General features: G+C 36.6%; 1 protein-coding gene across 1 annotated transcript in view; it reads right to left on the reverse strand.

Annotated features, from left to right (window-relative positions):
* Positions 1-273: 273 nt before the first annotated feature.
* Positions 274-20,068, reverse strand: part of RAD54B (RAD54 homolog B) — a 62,933-nt gene continuing 43,138 nt past the window's right edge. Inside the window, exons 6-15 of the mRNA XM_088177359.1 lie at positions 18,288-18,450; positions 17,377-17,602; positions 11,169-11,376; positions 10,457-10,596; positions 9,614-9,904; positions 8,071-8,246; positions 5,656-5,917; positions 4,275-4,341; positions 3,755-3,955; positions 274-1,107 (exon numbers count right to left, since the gene is read on the reverse strand). Coding sequence (XP_088033485.1) covers positions 881-1,107; positions 3,755-3,955; positions 4,275-4,341; positions 5,656-5,917; positions 8,071-8,246; positions 9,614-9,904; positions 10,457-10,596; positions 11,169-11,376; positions 17,377-17,602; positions 18,288-18,450 — 1,961 coding nt within the window. The 3' untranslated portion in view covers positions 274-880. The remainder of the gene's footprint in view (positions 1,108-3,754; positions 3,956-4,274; positions 4,342-5,655; positions 5,918-8,070; positions 8,247-9,613; positions 9,905-10,456; positions 10,597-11,168; positions 11,377-17,376; positions 17,603-18,287; positions 18,451-20,068) is intronic.

Consider the following 20,068-nt stretch of genomic DNA (forward strand, 5'->3'; position numbering starts at 1 on the left):
GACACAATACAGGATTATGACAACAGAACCCTCTTCTTGCTCAAGGTCTTTCAAATTCTGTAAGTTTGCAGTATTTCAGAAAATTATCCATTCTTCTGCTCTTGTGGGCATTTCAAAGTACTTCACTTAAAAGCTACAAAGTGATTTTGAATGTTTGTGTCTTCAAAGAAGGGAAATACAGTCATTAAAAAATATATCATAAAAATGCTAAGTACTTCAGTCTGGCAAAACACATCCTAAAAAGGAGTTAACAAAATGAAGATAATACTGTACTATAAGAAGTAAAGTTTATTTTCCCAAGTAAAAGCAATAGGAGAATTTTAGAATATTTTTACACAGTATCAAGTTTTTTGAACATTAGTGACTATTGCTCTAAGTTTCATTATATTTTAAATTCAACAGAAAAAAAAATCTATCTTGCTATAAAGCTGCATTTATACAGACACATAACATTGTTATAACAAAAATCCAACCAATCTTGTTAACAACATATACATGTATACAGCATAACCTAATTTATAAAATTTGACTGAAGAGTTGTCAGCTTTACAAGCAATAAATCATTATGATCAAATGAAAACTATAAACCAAAGTAGACTGTAGGAATGTACATAAAAACAATCTTATTAATTATTATAACAAAGGAACAGAATACTGGAAAGCAAAGTGAGTTTTAAAAAATCTGTATTATAATAACAGCAAGTATGATTAACTTAGTAAAAACTGTAACTTTAACTGTAACTGTATAAACACCAGGAATCACATTTACCCAGAAACTTCACAAGAAACACACAAAACAGAACTCGGCAAAAAGAACAAAAGGTAACTGCACATCAGTTGTTTACAAGACCTGTGACAAGGAGGATGCAGAAAAAGACACTCAAGTTTTATTAGGTGGGGAAGTAGGAGTGGTTACATTCTGGAAAATGAAAGAAACGTTCTCTTTTATCCTTTCAAGGAAAGGATCAGCAAGAGTCTGATGTTGCACAGAGAAATGCTTCCATTGCATCAACTGTGACATGGAAAGTGGCTTCTTTGAATTAGGCTTCCCATGGTTTTGTTCAAGCTGACAGCTTCTAGATATGGGAGGCTTTTCTGAGGAAGTATCTGAAAAAAATGATGCAGTAAACTAATCAGAGAAAACTAAGATAGAAAATTTCAGTCTGAATCAATAAGACAGTTGGTGATAATAAACGAGGGAAAATAGAATAACACATTCCAACAAACCAAGAAAATCCAAACATATATCCACAGTAAGAGAGGGAAGGCTGTTTCTTGCTCAGTGATTGAGGTTATCAAAATTACCATATGCTAGCATAAAGACAAATCCTTTTACACGTGGATAAGAAAGGAAAGGAAATATCTTATCTGCCAATTTCCTTTCCTCTGTCTTCCCAATTCTGTGACATTTGGCCTGCTCTCATTTTTTAAGTAAGATGCATGTTGCAGCAAAATTCATGCTAGCTTCAATTTCTTCCCAGAGGAATCACTCCAGCCAGCTAAGAATAATTTGAGTAGCTGTATCATTGACTCAGCACACTAGATCTGTACAGTCTGTACATCCAGACTATGCCAAGTTGTTCAATATACACAATGCTGTATATCACAGTAAGGAAAAGATTATTGCTATGAGAGTAATTCACTTTTAAGAGAGGATCCTAAAGCCCCAAATAGTATCAGGTGATTGCCGTGCATGGCACACATCGATGGCTTTATGATTCATCTGATGCATGGGATAAACAAAGAAATAATTTTGTATGGAAAAAAATTGCATCATTACTGTCACTGGTTTAAAACTTGTCATCAAATATTTTCCCAGCAGTATTTTGTGCTCGTTAGGAAAGACCAGTAATATAAGCAGCATGACTCAGACTATTCCCGGTCTTTTTAAGTTTCTGAGAGCCCATAAAGACTCATAACGCCCATAAACACAAAACTTTCCTTTTGACTGACATATGACATTTGAAGTAGATTTGAAATATATTTTTCTACTAGCCAGAAGAAAAGTTAAAATACAGATCCCACCTTCCTAATTCCTGAAGTACACTATGATCAGGTAAAACAACATGCTTATAGCTTTGTAGCTGATGTGAAGGCCAGCAGAATAGCAAGCAACCCATCCACCTGATCCATGCACAGGAAATTTCCTCCTTTCAAGACCCCTGTAGTTTTCTAAAGATGACCCTAGTGTGAATGGACGACAGGAGATGACCATTGTGAGACCTATATTACATTGTTTAGCTCCTCTTTAGTTAATCTTTCAAATCATACTTGCTAGAAATGGAGGAGACAAAACGTTGAAAGTTTCTGGCTTTTCTGTGCAGCAGAATCTATCCCCAGTAACCTTGAATCTGGTTCCTTGATGCAGTAATTTGAGAGTTTTCTGTTCTTAGCAAAGGCAAAGAGACCAGCTAGTGGTAGCTGCATTCTGGGGTGATCAAACTGAAACCCATGACTCAGAACAATTTAACTAGGGGAACAATGAGCCAGGTTGTCCTCTGCTCTTTAGGATGTCAAACCTTCCCCTCACTCTATCATTACCACCACTTAAATCTAATAATGGCCTTCAGGCTTTTCCTTGATTTCCTGCCAAAAGGTTTTGCTCACTGGGACCAGGAACTACCCTTGAAAAAGTTACAGAACCCAAGAGGCCAATGTGGTTGAATTGATGAAACCAAAGTGTGTTCAGAGCATAAGATAAGAAGTCAAGATGTTAAGACAATTGCAAGCTGCTAAATAAAATTATAAGCACCAGTGTTCATCACAGTAGCAACACAAAATTCCTTTGTATTTCTGCAATCCAAGAGCCACACCTGCCTCACTGCATACCACTGGGAAAATGTGGCTAACATTTAACACAAAAGGTGCCTTTCCCACACAGATCCTGTAATAGTACCTAAGTGGAGGACAGTAAATTACAAAATCACTTATGCAGAAACAGAAGGTCTAATTTTTCAATCATTAAAGAAAGACACAAACATGATTTAATCAGCATATGGAGCAAAAGTAAAGGAGATAATCAAATTATTATGGCTACAAAAGCCCTGTGCTATCATTGGCCAAGTCCTCCCCATTTTGGGTAGAATGAGATGAGAAATAAGTACAAGTCTAACCTATTACCTGCAAACCATCAAGCAAAAATATTGGTTTTGCATTACATCTTTTCTTGCCCCTGTGTATTGAGAGCACACACTCTTGTACCCACTTCTTGAGTTCTCAATGAGGTTTCTGTGTGCATTTAGAAAACATTAGTATTGGTATAATACTGTAAATAGTGTACATGGATTCTTCATGCCCCAAAAGAGAAACACACCAAGGCAATAGACACTCTTTCCTTTAAGAAACTAGATGAGCTATAAAAACTAAAATGGATCAGATGCAAACATAACTTATGATCATTTATTTTTTTAATCCTGTTTCTAACTTAAACCTATATACCTGTACACAGCAAGGTATGAAAACAACTTTTATATACCAAAAGAACAACAGACAGGTTCCTAGAGAAAGGATAGTTGTGAATATTTGCTACTTGCATGATAAATGAACTGGTTGATATTGCAAGGAATTATTCTTCCTCCTCCTCCTTTCATGAAGGACTCCTATGGATTAGATAAATCAGCCAGTATGTGGAAGATTCCATAATGAACCTCATTATTTCAATCCTCTCTTACTGAGCAGCAAAGTTTTCTCCAGAGACTATATATTAAGAACAGATTCCTCAGCAGTGGCCAGAGATAATGAAAAACAAACTCACTTTGATGGTCAATCTTTCCCATACAGTCACACTCAAGCAAGTCATGAGTAACACAGCTGGAATCTTCATGTAGAGTAAAGAGATTTTTAAGCTCCTCAATAGAAAAATGTGTGTGTTCAGATGTTTTGGAAAGGTCTACAACTGCCCCAGAAAGGTCTTGTTTGCTGATCTGTCTTTGATAAATCTTTTCTTCTATTGAGCCTGTATTGAACAGAAAAACAGATAAACTGGGATAATTTTTGAGCAGTATTTACAAAGAAGTCAAATCCATTTCTTGATAACAATATACATAGGAAATACTAAATCACTATTTCCAATTATTTAAGAAAAAGCAAAGCAAACACAAGTGAATCAATGTGATGCCTCCATATTAACTGAACTCAGAATACACATTTTTAAAGAAAAAATATATATATTTTTAGAGAACAATGATTTCCAAAAACATTCCTTCTCTTTCTTTTATGAACAAAATGTCCATAACATCTGTCTCACTCTGGGTAAGCTGAGCACCATCTCTGACCTGTGGTTAGCAGCCTGTAGATATGGACAGCATGTTTCTGACCATCTCTCCACACTCTAGCCATTGCCTGAGGAAAACAAGAAGATGAAAAGCATTAACAGCTATACAAGGACACTTTACTAAAGCTTGTAGCCTTCACTGATCGAATTACCAGTTCTGCTCACTTGTTCAAAGAGATGTTTTCTGGATAATGAATTCCCCAGTAACTCTCTGTGATTGTTTGTGTAAGTTTCTGGTATTAATTGTAAACAGTTTTGAAAATATAATTTACTTTCTTCCCTTTAGCCTTCTCTTCCTTACTGTACACAAAAGTAGGAAAGTAGGTGTTTCAATTATTTCCTGAAAGAAATCCCCTCTTCATATTTGTTTTCCAAGCATTAACAACTATTTAATATTTCGGAATACTGACAATTCTCTCCCATCTCCAAAATAGGTTTCTTTTTTGCCACAAAACATCTTTAGAAGTGACTTTCACATTTCTATTGAAATTCTAAAAATGATTGTTTGGACCTCCTTTATTTCTTAAACAAACAAAAGGTAAAACTGAGTACTCCTATATGATCTTTTTTTCCAAAAATGTATGGATTACACCTACATCCTCGGTACAAACACTCAACAGAGTTCACAGTCTCTGGCAACCTGTAGCAATGTTGTCTGATTTAGCAGGCTCTTTCAAGCAACAAGACAAGTGACCACATGAGGGTACTAATTCACCCTGGGAAGAGGAGCAAGGCCAAGAATCAGGGCTTATTTCAGGTATTAAGGACATAGCATTACTGTACAATAAAAAGTTTCTTACTGAGTTCATGAAAAGATTTTTTAAATTGTTATTTTTAAGGACTATTTTAACTGAAGACTCTTATGCCAACTAAATAATCCCTTGAGGCCAAGAGTGCCTTTACAAGAATAGCACAGCATTGGCTTTCTTTTCTTTCTTTTGGCATCACAGCCATGTGATTTTTTCATTCTTGCAATTCTGATCAGAGTCTGTCCCTTTTTCTCAGGGCTAACAAATCAACAGCAACATTCGCTATGCAATCTAATCTCATTTTCCTCTTCTTTTTAGAAACACAGCAACTCTACAAATAAAAAGACATCAAGAGACAAAGAGGATATGTGACTCACTCCTCCTAAGAAACTAGAATTTAATATTTTTATTTTTTACTACAAGAGGGCTTCTACTGATCCCAATATGTATATAATACGACAGAGAAATATTTCTTCTTTTCTTCTCAGAGGGAGTTTTCCCTCATTGTTGTACTTGTCCAGATACAATGTGATAATTGGTAGCAGTTACACATGTAAAGCCAGGCAATACAAAATCAGTCAAGAATTCATCTGATGCCCATCCCAACCCACATGTACCCAGTTGTTACCAGACCTGAATATCTGTAGCTGGATTCCAGTCAATATCATACAGGATCAAATGAGATGCTCCAACCAGGTTCAGTCCCACTCCACCAGCCTTTGAACTCAGCAAAAAGATAAAAGCTGGGCTGAATTTATTATTGAAAGTATCAACAATATGTTGTCTCTGGGAGACAGGAGTCTGTCCATCAAGTCTAGTATAGGAGTATCCATAATGTTTGCATATGTCTTGTAATACATTTAATGTCTGAGTGTAATTGGATACCAACACGACTCTGTCAAAAAGTAAAACAAATTCATCATCCTAGACCTTGGTAAATTGAAAGTACAATAACAGATTACTGAAGACATATAAGAAAACAAAATTAAGAGTGAAAAATTATACATCAACCCGGGCTTACTTTTACTTTCTACAAAATAAAACATTTTCAATTAATTAAAAGCACACACCAGATCTGGATACCTTATATGTACTGTAAAGCATTCAATGTTAAATAATTAATGTCTCCTGTTGCAACAGAATTTGTCATAATGCACAGATTGCAGGCATTCAAAACCAATCACAAAGACAGATTTTTTTTTTCAAATCTCTGTTTATACAAAATATCTGTTGTTAAGACAGTATTTGCAGGGCATGTAGGAGCTAATAAATAATATATATATATATATATAACTCTACTTACTGAAAAAGCTACTCCGAATTTCTACAGAAAACCTCAGGAAATTCTACCAAAAATCATAATGAAAATAGAGTAGGAAAGCAGAGATTCTTTCCTACATTTTATGGCTGAAAAGAATGGGGATGAAGATTAGTGAAAGATAGACACTGCGTTTTTTCAGAAAGCAAATTAAGTCTGATCCCTTATAGTAATTGTCCAAGCTATGTTGGTCTATTTTCTCTGAATTTTGCCTAATTAGGTTGCAAAGGTCTGAAAATCCAGCGTTCCTATCCTCCCAAATAATGAGGATGATTCTGCTAAGTAGACAAATATCTTTTGAATTTAAGCCATAAGTAAAAGAACAAATCTGGCATTTCCTGCCAGGTCTCGTTTGGAGGTCTTTTGGAATCTAAACTAAATGTAATATATTTCTTTTTTCTTTTTTTACATAATGATACATTTCATTATTTTTAAAAAATAATTTTGATTAAGAACAAGTTCTGAAGAACTGGACAAATGATTTCAGGGGGAAATGAAAATATTAACATTTTAGAAGTATTTTAGAATGTTTTTATTATTACACTTTACAGCTGAACTATAACCTTGCCTTGTTTGTAAAGGCTTTGCAAGGCTTATTTTTTAGTCAGTCAACACAACATTCACAGCTTTGTCTGCACTCAGAATAGAAACTTCAGATTAGGACTGGAACTGAGTCTGTACATTGCAAAAATTATTTAGTACCAATGAAAGCAGAGAAACCAAAGACAAAATAAACATGAGCTGCACTGAATAAATGCAGTAAAACTTAAAGGCATAAAGCAATGCCTCAATTCAGCAGCTCCTAAAGTACTGCTACAGAGAGATACACATTTTACTGACACCCCTGGTTTCACTGACCTACATGAAATATGGCCAGTACATCTAGATATTCAGCTGTCATTGGTTTCAATAGATGCTAAGTATATAAACTCCAGCAACAGGCTCAACTTTTTGATTTGTAAAGCGAAAAGTATCTTCATATTCCATGACATCAGTGTCAAGAGATCTACTGTTACTTCCCACTACTGAATTACAGTGTGCCCTATTTAAATATCAGTTGAAATAAAAGTTAAAAACTTTTGGAATAGTTGGGCTTTAAGGCATGAGTCCATAAAAAATTATCCTGGAACACCAGCTCATATGAGATTCCCACAAATCAGCAATTGCACAGAAATTAATCATGTGCATCCTATTACCCCAAGATAAACAGAAGTTTTCCTACATGTCAGTGACAGGGGTAATAAGCAATTGCTGGGCAAGTTCGTCTGTTGAGAATGACTGCCCTGAACTTTAGAAAAGGCAGCAAGCAGTGAGCAGTTAAACGTGATTAAAGAGGAAATAACTTATAATATAGTAATGAAAATATTTCAGTGCAATTTAATAGATTAACACATTTTCTCATGAAGATAACAAAGCACTGCAAAGCCTCTGCAAGTACAGGGTGCAGCACAAGGGCTGTAGCAAGCTATCTTATTTGCTTTACAGTGTAAACAATACAAGTATCACTATCTGGAAAAAATATGAAGAGCATCTTTAAAAATTACGCCAGCTGCAAATTCTAGTTTCACAATTTAATAAGAAAGCCCGAACTACAATGCTTACATAAATTTGGGAGCCCTGCAAACAGCTGCAATACTTTTGTTTTGAACGTTACATTCCCATGCATTTGAAAAGCAAATCAATATCCAGAAGGTAACTTCCATTACCTTCTGCCTTTCTTTCACACTTGCCTTTCAGAAGAGTTGAGCTCATGGATTGCTGCTAACAACTTCACCAGCACCTGCAATTTTCCTGAATCGCTTTCAGAGAAAGTGTCTGAAGTATAATCTTGTGGGAAGACATCTATTACACCTTCATAGAGGCTGGACTCATCATATTCCTCAGACATAGGATCACAGCCTTTTTCCTATTGAAAATAAAAGGATTAAAATTCCATATCCCCTCTAACATATTTTTTAAAATATTGCTATATTTTTATCACAAAGACAAAGGAGGCATAAAAAGCTGCCACAAAGCAATGTATTACATGAGCATGAGCTGGACAACCTCCCAACATGGGATCGAAAGCAAAGTTTTAAAATACTTTAAGTGTTTATTTTAGTTTACACTCTCTAATCTATGACATTGTTTGCAGCAAAGTAGAAAGTTGAAATACTTAAAACTGAAAAATGTGTACAACTTCTCTACTTAAACAATGATACAAATGCATTTCCATGGTAAAGATCTATCTAAATCTTGGGAGTGAGGAGGAAATCAATACACTGTTTATTCTTTCTAAATCCCCTATCTTATTATGAAACTTCCCAATCATTCGCTGTGTTTAGAAAAATACTGTCATTAAGATTCAGTTATACTACTGAAATGAAGAAAACAGCAGGCAAAACCAATAAAATAGTAGAAATACAAGTAATATTTTGCTGTACTCAGGAAATCAGTGTTTCAGAAGAAGGAAAAAGCCAGACCACTCAAATGCCAAAACCACAATGGCAATAAATTACTTGCACGTATAGCCCTTTCCATCCCTATATTTAATAAAGGCTTGTGCTTTTGCATATGAAAAGTTTCTCATGCTTATACTATGAAGTAAAGGCAATGAACTTTACTTGGCAGTGTTGAAAGTTACACAGATACTGCACTGTGGATATTCCACCTAAGTAATGAAGAATGTCTTTTAAGTAAGATTTACATTTCCACCCACCTTATTTGGACTTCAGCTAGTGGCCATAGAAGTCACTATCACCAAGTTCTAACTATTATACTATTTGCCTATAGGAAGAAGAACATTTATTTGTGTACAATCCCAGGATAAGTGGTAACAGAGACATCTAGTACCACTGACATCTTGAGCCTGCAACTCCCAGCGTCATTAAGCTTGAAAAAGGGGAATTGTCATGTGGATAGGGAAGCTTCAGAGAAACCAGCAGAGAAACTACATACTAGTAATCTAGAGTAGTAATCTCTAGTTAACAGTGTTCTTTGTAAAATTCATATTTATATGTATTTTTACAAATATTCAGAGACAAGGTTAAGACAGAAAATACATTAAGAAACAGAAAACAGGATAAGGCAATAGGAAACCGGTGAGATACCTTTCCTGAGTACATTCAGGTTTCCTAACACTTGTGCTTTTGAAAGCAGACTTCCTTGAGCAAGTTGTATGTGAGAGTATGGAAACGACCTTAAGCAGCGTGCACATTGATAACACAGTTTCAGTGACTGATCTGACTGCTGAAATGACTAATTGCAAGCACACATCCCCACACAAGTAGATACCTTTATAGCTTTAAACAGAAGACATGGATGATTGCAAAGTTTTTTCAAAGCTCCTATACATATTAGGTGTGGACTATTTTCCAGCCTCCCTTGTAGACAGGATGTAATAACACGAGAACCGAGCAGTTTTCGATACAATTCAAGTTGCAGCGCTGTTGGTCGGCAGAAGATTATGCTCTCCTTTTTGGGGGGCAGAAATTTATTTATAACCTCCTGTGTTCTTCTTAGAATAAAGAGTCCAGTGAGGCGTGTGAGTTCTGCTGCTCTTTTTTCTCCTAATTCCTTTTCCTCCTACAAGAACAAAGAATAAAATTAATTATAATCTTGCATTTCATCAGAACAATGTTCTGTATGATTTTAATTAGGTATTTAAATAACCTCTTAAAAGTATGATACCACTTTCTGACATGGGACTGCAATGACCAATTCTTCTCCAATTAGTACCCCTGCATTACTTCTATGTCTGGTTTCTAAAGTCTTAAACAAAGGAAAATAATGCCCCAGATGACATCCAAGGCTTGAATTATATTCTAGAATTTCTCGAGATGCAGTGAAAGCATGCAGACCTAGCAGTATTGTGGAGAAAATGCAGATGGCCTTTTGGGGAATGCTGGTGTTGGAAGCACAGTTGTTGCCCGATAATTAATAGGCAGCTGAAATGAGGTGATTTTAACATGTGTGTTCTCCTTCTGCTCCCTTTGGGAAACAAGTGACTTTACGTCAAATAGGAAGGTGAAAAGCTTCAGCTACTATTAGTAGTGGCGAGTTTCACTTTACTCCATAGAATGCAAATTTCACTTTATTATGAATTTTCTTCTGTAACTGAATTTTTTAACCAAATACCTCTGTTGCTGAAGGTTCTCTAGATCTGACAATTGGTTCCTCATATATCTTTCTATACGTGGATAAAGAACCGAGTATTCCTGGATTCACAAACTCTATTAATGCATAAAATTCTTGCAAGTCATTTTGGATCGGAGTACCTTGAAAGAGAAAAAAATAATTCTGCAGTTGGTTATTTTTTCTTTAAACTGATGGAAGTATTGAATTGAATGCAGGTATTGAATTGAATGAAGTATTGAACTGAATGCATTGAATGCAGGGTTTAATATTGAGAATGCATCTTGAAAACAGATGTTTTATTTCACTGTGAATTACTCAGAGTCCTGAATTGATGTAAAACTTAACCATGAATAACAAGATACTGTACTCCTAACTAAACAGACTGCAGATATAATTGTTCTGACAAAGGAATTTAAAAAGTTCTAAATCAATTTTATTAAATAACTAAAAAGGAAAACATTGAGTATATGTAGAGTCCCAATTCTCTTACAGAAGATTTAAGGCTCCTTGCTTGCCCCTGAAGACTGACAAATTTTGCCTTTATATAAAAAATTGGAAATAACCTGTTTTTACAAGACCTGAGATTTCTTCATTTAATACCCATTGCCAAAATTCCAACCGATCTCATGCTGTATTTAGAATCTCTTTTTCTTTTACCCTGACCTAGCACTATCAACATAAAAAAATATTAAAAATAACTATAGATACTAACCAGTAAGGATAATTCTCCTCTCACAAGACAGACTAGTAAGGGCTGTAGTTGTCTTAATAGTGCTATTTTTCAGACGATGTCCTTCATCACAGATTAGGAGGTTAAATTCTACAGCCTGAATTTGATCTAAAGATCGCAATAGCATCTCATAACTGATTATCATAACTGAATAAAGTGGAGAACCGATGAATTCTTCTACTTTGTGGTCCTGCAGGCATAAAGGAAAACACATCATACAACTATTGCACTGGAGATCACATTCCTTGAAAATCAGTAACTACAGAAATTTCTTCTCACATGACACAAGATACTTACTTTCTCCTTCATGACTTCGGATTATTGATTCTTTCCTAATTTGCAAAAGAGAACTGATACAGCAATTTAGAATTTTACCACCTCATTAAAAGAAAATTTATTATTCTTTTAAGCCTTCAAATCCTCTGAGACACATTACAATGAAGGTGAAAAGCACAGAGTTCCTGTAATAGCTTCCCACTGCTGGCATTTGGGTAAGCTTCAAATGAATAATTAAAGCCAAGATAATGAAGGGCCACAGGTAGCTCCTTGTACATTCACTTCTGCTCTCAGTCTGTTAATGTCCAGTAGGAAGTTACCACATTCTATCAGAATCCCCTCTGTAGTTTTTAATTTAATTTTGTATTATTGAGTATGATATTATATTGATATTATTTAACCTATTGAATTGGTTCTAGGTATCCGATTGTAGAAAAGTTCAGCTTGCTCAGAGCTCAGATGGGAGGGATTCTGCAGTGAGCTGACATGGAGGCCAAAGGAATTCCCAAATGCTGGCAGTTTTTCAAGTATGCTCTCCTGGAAGCATGAAAATAGTGCATCTCCTTTAAAGATAAGGGAAACAGGTGGAGCAAGAGACCCCTTGGCTTAACTGCAAGTTTCTGAGTCAAAATCAAAAGTAAAGTGTACCAGCGATGGAAATGTGGATAAATACCTGGTGAGTATACATACATAATACAAGGGATTGCCAGGGCCTGCAAAGATGCAGACAGAAAAGCAAAAGCTCAGCTAGAGATTAATTTAGCCAGAGATGTCAAAAACTGAAAGAAACAGCTCTTCAGGTATGTAAAAAACAAGCAGAAACAGACGGAAAACATTGGCCCACCAATAAACAGGAATTAGAACAGGTGAATTAGTCACAGCACCTTCTTCACCTCTGTCTTCAGCAGCACTGCTGGGTCCCCAGCCCCAGGAATAAAAATCCAGACTAATGCAAATACAGACCCACCAGTGAAAGTGAAGGAAGAGTTGAGGTGAGCTATTACAAGAGCTTGACCTCTATGCATTAATGGGCTCTGGCATTGCTCAGGGGTATTAGGAGAGCTGACTGATATCATTGCAAGGCCACTCTGAATAACTTTTGGAGGAGTCAAAGGAGAGCAGGGGATGTCCCAGAGGACTGGAAGGATAATATCACCCCCATCTACAAGTAGGGTTTAAAGAAGAACTTTTAAGTTATGGAATGAATCTTCATGGGAGTTATCACACATCAGATGAAGCACAGCATTGGGAAAAGCCAACATAGATTGACTAGGGACAAACTGAGCTTGACAAACCTGATCACCCTCTGTGACAAAGTAAGCTGCTTGGTTGATGTGGGGTGGGTGGTGGACATTGCAACCTGGATTTCTCCAAGGCTTTCAGTATGGTTTCCCACAGCCTCCCTCTGGAGAAACAGGTGGGCTGTGGTGTGGATGAGTGCTCCATGTGGTGGTGGGAACTGGCTGAGAGGCAGCACTCAGAGGGTGCTGGTAAATGGCTCTTTTTCAAATGGGCAGCATGGCACGAGTGGGGCCCCCCCAGGGATTGATGTTGGGCCCAGCACTGTTTAATATCTTCAGAAAGTGATCAGGAAGATGGAACCAAGTGCACCACGATGAAGTTTCCCAATGATACCCAACTGAGTGGGAAAGTGGACATTTTGGAAGAGAGAGTCACCCTGTAGGAAGATTTGGATAGGCTGGAGAGTGGCTAACAAGAATCTGATGAAGTCCAGCAAGGGCAACCTTCCCAGGTCTTGCACCTGGGAAAACATAACTCAGGTGTGCAGCACAGGCTGGGATCTACCCAGCTGGGGAGCATCTCTGGGGAAAGGGATCTGGGGATCCAGGTGGACAATCAGATCACTAGGAGCAAACAGTGCTGGGCTGGTAAAGAAAGCCAACGGGACACTGGGCTGCATCCACAAGGGCATCACCAGCAGAGATCCAGAAGTCATTATCCCACTCTGCTCAGTGCCACACTGGAGTGCTGTGCTCAGTTTGGTCCCTGCTGTGTAGAGAAGATGTGGACAGGATGGAGGAGATCTGGGAAGCCTGTCACAGGGGAAAAGGCTGAGAGAACTGGGTTTATTCAGCTTTGAGAAAAGAAGGCTTAGGGGAGACCTTATCACCATGTTCCACTATTAAAAGAGAAGATGGAGGCTCCCTTTTCACATTAAGTTACATGGAAAAGACTAAGGAATAATGGATACAAGGCTACTCCTGAGGACGTTCTAATTGCACATGAGGAAAATGTTTCACAATGAGAACCACCAGCCATTGGAATAATCTCCCCAGGGGAGTGGTGGAGATTTGGCTGGACAGTGTGCTGGGCCATCTTGTCTAGATGGTGCTTTTGCCAAGAATGGTTGGACCGCATCATCCTTGAGGTCCCTTTCAATGGGATATGTCATGATCATTCTATAACTAACTTTGTTACTAGCCATTAACATTGATGGGTTGGCCAACAGGTAAGCTCATCCTGGGACTCAGAAAATAAGAGTCCATAACCAGCCCCAGAAAACATATCTTATATACCCCTCAAGCCCTTTTTCTTCAAAAGACACCAAGAATTTTCATGTCTGTTGAAGGAAATGCACACACTAAATATTCCCTGTAATGGTACACAGAGCTTCCTCCAAAAAAGTTTCCTAGAAACAGCTACATTTCTGTGCAGACTTGTAAATGTACTAGGACTGTCTACTGTTTATCCATAAAACTGGAAAAATCTACTGTAGGCATGTTCCTTACCTTTCCACTTGGCTCCAGATGCTAAATTCCTGCATGCTTCTTCCTATGTCCTAACAATATTCACTAACTAAGCAGGCTATAGGTGAGGCTGACAAGCTGAAGAACCTCTTTAATTGTGAAAGCAAATCAGTCTAGAGCCTTAGCAGGTATTTTTATTTCCAAACAAGATCAGTTACCAAACACAGACAACTAAGTCTGGTGCCAGATGGTGTAATATATTGTAAAAGCAGTACCACTTAATTATCACAACCTTTAGAGCCTCCTAGCAGGTGATTCAGATGAATCTATGGGATGAATCCAGCACATTAATCTCACAAAGTACCATGCAGCAGATCAGTCCCCCACATGGTGCTACGATGAGGCCCAGCACATCAGAGGAAGCCAGGAGTAGTAAGGACCAGGTACAAGGACAAGGCACCCATTGCTCCAGGTGTTTGGGACTGGACTTGAGCTTTCCTGTTGTTTCCAGGATGGTAGTTAACTGCCTGTTTTCTTGTTGTATTTTTACAGCCATTTTCAAAACAGGAGCAGAGGATTTTCCAACAAAGGAACAGAGACACAGAGGAGCCCTGTAGGGAAGACCCAATGTTGTCCCAGCCCAGTATACAGGCTCCACACTGCAGCCTCTCTGAACTTCTCCTGGCATGGTCAACCAGCAGAAGATGGCCAGGGTTCAGAAACCATTTTCTTTTCCTACACTTTCAGGCTGTGAGATGAGATGGGGAAAGTGCAGAGGCACAGTGAACAGCCACCAACATCCCTCCCCTGGAAAAATATCAAGTGAGCAGTAGAGTTTGAACTCTTTAAAAAAAAAAAAAAAAAAAAAAAAAAAAAAAAAAAAAAAAAAAAAGAAGCAGGAGAGTCCCTGACAAGCCTCCTGCAGTCAAATATAATGTATTACCTACTGCATGTAACAACAGCAGTAGATGATAAATGAAAAATTAAAATAAATTTACAAGCTAATTTCAAGTAATTGATTCATACACACTTAACTGGCTGCAAGATATATCTATATTATAGCCTCCATTTTAACAATTACCCAAAGTGACTTGACAGGTTTAAGTGAGTTTGCCTGGAGCCACATATGGAGCAATTGTCAATCAGTATTAGAGCTCCATAATGTCCCAGACTTCCCCTTTGAATAGACATTTCTTTGCACTAGTTCAAATCCAGTGTAGCTGGTAAAGTGTAAATTCAAAAATGCTGAATCATAAAACAATGTAGACCTACCTGTAATTAATTATTTTTCCAGATATTTTGACTTTAAAAGCAAATCAAAGCAGTAAGAAGTGATACTCTGCAGACAGATAAAGGAATTATTCTCAAGCACATTGCAAATGCTTATAATAGGAATTAACAAGACCTAAAAGCAACCTTTGTGGGGATGCCTTCATTTTAAAAGCAATGTTCTATACATGGCATTTGCATTTTAACATAATTAAACTGTAATCACATTTTAAAAGCAGATCATATCCTGGTGTTTTAAAAAGCCTGTTACTGAAGGGCTAAGATCAGGTTTTGGTGTTTCAGTGTGAAAGCGAGGAAAGCATTTTAAAAAATCTACCAGTTCTTTGAATGCATTCCTTATAGACAAGAAAAGAAAAAAATGCCTGAGACAAGCTCCTCCTTTTAAGTTTTCCTGGAGAAATAACAATATGGTAATTGCTGTTTTTTCAGAGAACATAGACAGTAAATTATTTTGAAATACTTCATTATATCCCAGGCAGGTCATGTTGTCTTCCTTTTCCATGACAGTGTATTCTGTGGTATTTGGGAACACAGTTGTGAAAGCTGCCGAGTGTCTCCAATCAAATAGGTCCAATAAGATGAGTAAGAGTTTTAAAGTTATTTAAATTTAAAGAAAATGAAAGCTACTTTTGGGGCATAGTAACTGTAGTAACTGTAATCAAATTCAGGCTTTCTCCTCCCAACATTATTCATAAAAACTGCAAGAAAACGTTTAATTATCTCTAATGAGCCTTTTGGGTTAAAATGTTGCCATATTATATTTTGCCTTCTATCTATTTCTTTTAGGAAATTTCGTATCTCGCATCCCAACCTATATTATATTACAGTTCCCGACAAGTCAGTTTACTTCATTTCCACAACCTGAAACAAGTTACTAAGAAAAGCAAATGATGCAAAATGCACCTATTATACATGCACTGTCTTCAGTGGAAGATCAGCAGTTTCAAGAGTTTGGCAATAATGAGTCTAATTTAAAGAAATAATTATTGTTACAAAATTTTATACAGTCTACCAAGAAGTAAACTTCCATTGAAAACTTCTGTTTCATCTGAAATATTCATTCTTCCAACAAGGATAATGCAAGAAACTGAAGGCAAATCTTGTTGATGTAAGAATTGGATAACCTTTAGAATGAAGCACTATTTGTTTCATCAGTCTACCTGTATGGAATTATTAGATTAAAAAATAATTTTGGAATATAAGTATCTTTATCTTTGTTGCAAGCACCAATGGAGGTACTAAGAGCTCTCCACTTCCCTGGAATTTGTGAATGTTAATACGAGCAGGAACAGCTTCACTATAGGAGGGGACAGGGATGAGCATCATCCTGCTTCTTATTAAGATTTGTACTTGTCTTCATTCTTCTAGAGACGAGAGATGTCTCATTACCTAACACTGAGACTCTAGGCTTGGTAACTCGTGAGACTTTAAATCATCCTGACAGAGATCTAGCTCTTGACAGTGACAATAAAGGGAATAACCTTCTGAAGTACCCCAAACAGGCAGCCAAAACAAATCAGAAGTTTTCAGTATAGAACAAAACCAACTACCACAGAAATAGAGTACAAGGTAGATGCTTTGGTATGCAAAGTGGGGAAGGTGTGCACTTTGATACATAACAGAAACCTTAAACTGCAGAGGCACAGGGAGGAGCATATCACCTTTTACAACTTCACAGGTGAAACCAGAGGAAAGGTAAGACAGACATGCTACATGTGAGCTGGGGTTATGACCTGATGACTGACAGCAAAATACCCATATGGACAATTATCTGAAGAAGAAATAAAGTATTAAAAATAAATATTAACAGAGAATTACTAAGCTTTAGTCTCTAGTTAAAGGAAGAGGAAAAAAACCCATAATTCCTATATTCTGAGCCAATAATGACCTAATCCCCTTTTGGAAATAAATCTTACCTGATCAACTGTAAAGACTTTGATCCTTTCACTTCCCAACCATTTCTGAAATTCTTTTTTCCAGTTTTTCACCAGACTCCCAGGAGTGACTACCAGTGCTCTCTTTAGTACAGGTTTGCATCCATAGGGCCCTTGACGCAGAAGAGTCCAGACAAGTGCAATGCATTGCAGGGTTTTTCCTAAGCCCATCTCATCAGCAAGAATTGCTCCAAATCTGCCACTAACTCTGTAAGATGTAATGAGGCTCTGGTAACATTTTAAAAGACATAGCTCTAACTATTCACAACTGCTTTAGGGATTCTGTGCCTGTTTTCTGAAGTATAAAGAATCTATTTATACATATTATGTCTACTGTAGGTTTTTATTCAGTTGTACTAGAAGATCTTAGAATGAAAATTCTCATTTTCTACAGTAAGTCATTAGTCCTCTAAAACTAAAGTTTAAATCTGCTTTTAGAACTAGAATTACTATCCAATACCTTAAGGAATCTATAACTTGAGAGAACACTTTTGAAAACAATGCTGTATTTTTTCTTAACACGTTGAAATAACATCTTTTTTATTCTAAATGCCTGAATTATAAATTACATTAATAATTTTGAATTATATGAAATATAGATCCCAGAAAGCAGTGTTCTTCAGCGTGGCTTTGATTATATCTGTGTTTACAAAATCTGATATGCAGAAATGACAGGCCTTTTGGTGCACTAGCTCCTCATGATATCTGGCAAAATCATGGCAAGTGTGATGCTACATTTAAGTCAGAAAAAGCTTGTGCAGCCTCTTTTGGGAGAAAATTACAAATATTAATTAACTTAACAATTGCTCTGAACTTCCCAAGATGTTATATTTCAAACATGGGCATGAAAATATTATAAATATTAAAACCCAAAAGGATAATTATTACCTTACCTCATTCCCATTACACATTCATATAGAAATATAACTCCTTCTTTCTGATGTGGGCGGAGATTATTTGCAATGTAGGGATCTACAACTACATCCACCAGAGGCAAACCAGCTTTATTGAACATCCACTGATGACTTCCATTTGGTCGTGGCATAACTAGAGAATCTTGAAGTTCAAAGCATAATCAAGTATTACACAAAAACATTACTTTTAGTCTGTTAGCAAAACCTGTTAAAGTCAATGATCTAACTATTGTTTAAAATACTGTTTAATATATTGACCATTCTCAGACTGAAAATGCATTTATAAGTACCTAGATTACCTTCTATATAAAAACATTCTTTTAAAGAGGTTTTCCAAATAGTTTATATTTTTCTCAAAGGTAAAGGTGATCAACTGAGAAATATGAGGGTTTTTTTTCTGATGAGGTGAAGCCGCCTACCTAATAAAAGTTGCTTGATAACCTTGAATTCATAGAGTTAAACTAGAAGTTTCAAAATACTTCTGAATTAAAAGTCTAAGAAAAAAAACATAAACAATGACCTACATAAAATCTAAATACTACATCAAGGGGATATTCTTGCAGTAGCCCAGAGAGGCTCTGCCCAAGAAACAGAGATAAAAGCCACTGATTTGCTAAAGAAAAATAAGGAAGGATTGAGTGTGAGCTGACAAAGATTACCACAGTGCATGAATAAAAGAAGTTAATAGGCTTGAAGACACAGAGAGGCAAAGAGAGAATGAAGTATTGAACAACATCTGAATAACAGTTTTGCTTGCCATCATCTGTTTACAAATATTATAATTTTGCTAGACAATGTCCATACCGGATTGCTTCTGCTGCTGCTACACACCTTCATTGAAAAATTATATTGTCAGAGGACAGAATGAGAAGGCAATTTTTGGCTTCTGGTATTTTTATGTCACTAGAGTAGATCTATACTGTTAATTTATTCATGGGAATAGGTTGATTGAAGACTTGTATCAGTCAGAGAGATTTTGTTTCCTAGTGACAAAGAGTTGAGTTCTGATGGATTAAATCAAATTGCATGTGTATATATTTAAGAGAAAGTGGTGACAAAAAGATAAGTTTTCTTACAAAAATTTGGATGAAAATGAAGAAGAAATAAGTCTTGGATAAACGCTGGACTAAAAGCTTAGAAACTGTATATGGAAGACGTAGCTTTACATCTTTGCCACTGTGCTCTGTTCTGCTGGCTTTCCATTCTATAGAAGCTGCATTTTAAACAACTATAATCATAGACTTCAACATGAAAACCTCTGACTGTTCCAATATCAAGGTCCTGGTCTTGCAAAGTATCTCAGTAACTTCTGCAAGAGGTTATTCAATCAGGCATTAGATAATGTGATTCTCCTGTGTAAGCAAACCTAAAGACTGAGACAGTCCAACCTATTGATGTGTTGAGAGCTCCCAAAATCTGATAGGAGGTATTCAAATTAACCAGAAGTTACAGAAGACAACTAGAATAAAACGCAACATTTTAACAAACTAGTGCAGAAACAGCAAAGAATGTGCTGCTTATATTGGCTTTTTTTAATCAGATTTTCAGTTAGAATGCTAATGCAGCAGCATCTTGTAATCTCAGGAAGGAACTTTCTTAGATAAAATGTAATCAAGTTAAATTAAGACCAGAAGCTGGTGTTAATAAGGATGCTCCACAAAAGAGCCAAGGATATCACTAATTACCACTTGATTAAGATTTCACTGTTTATTTACATAGCAGCCACTTCAAGTCCCACAGTATCAGGATATGAGGTAAGA

The sequence above is a fragment of the Sturnus vulgaris genome, chromosome 1, assembly GCF_052056855.1.
Source record: "Sturnus vulgaris isolate bStuVul1 chromosome 1, bStuVul1.hap1, whole genome shotgun sequence".
NCBI lineage: Eukaryota > Metazoa > Chordata > Aves > Passeriformes > Sturnidae > Sturnus > Sturnus vulgaris.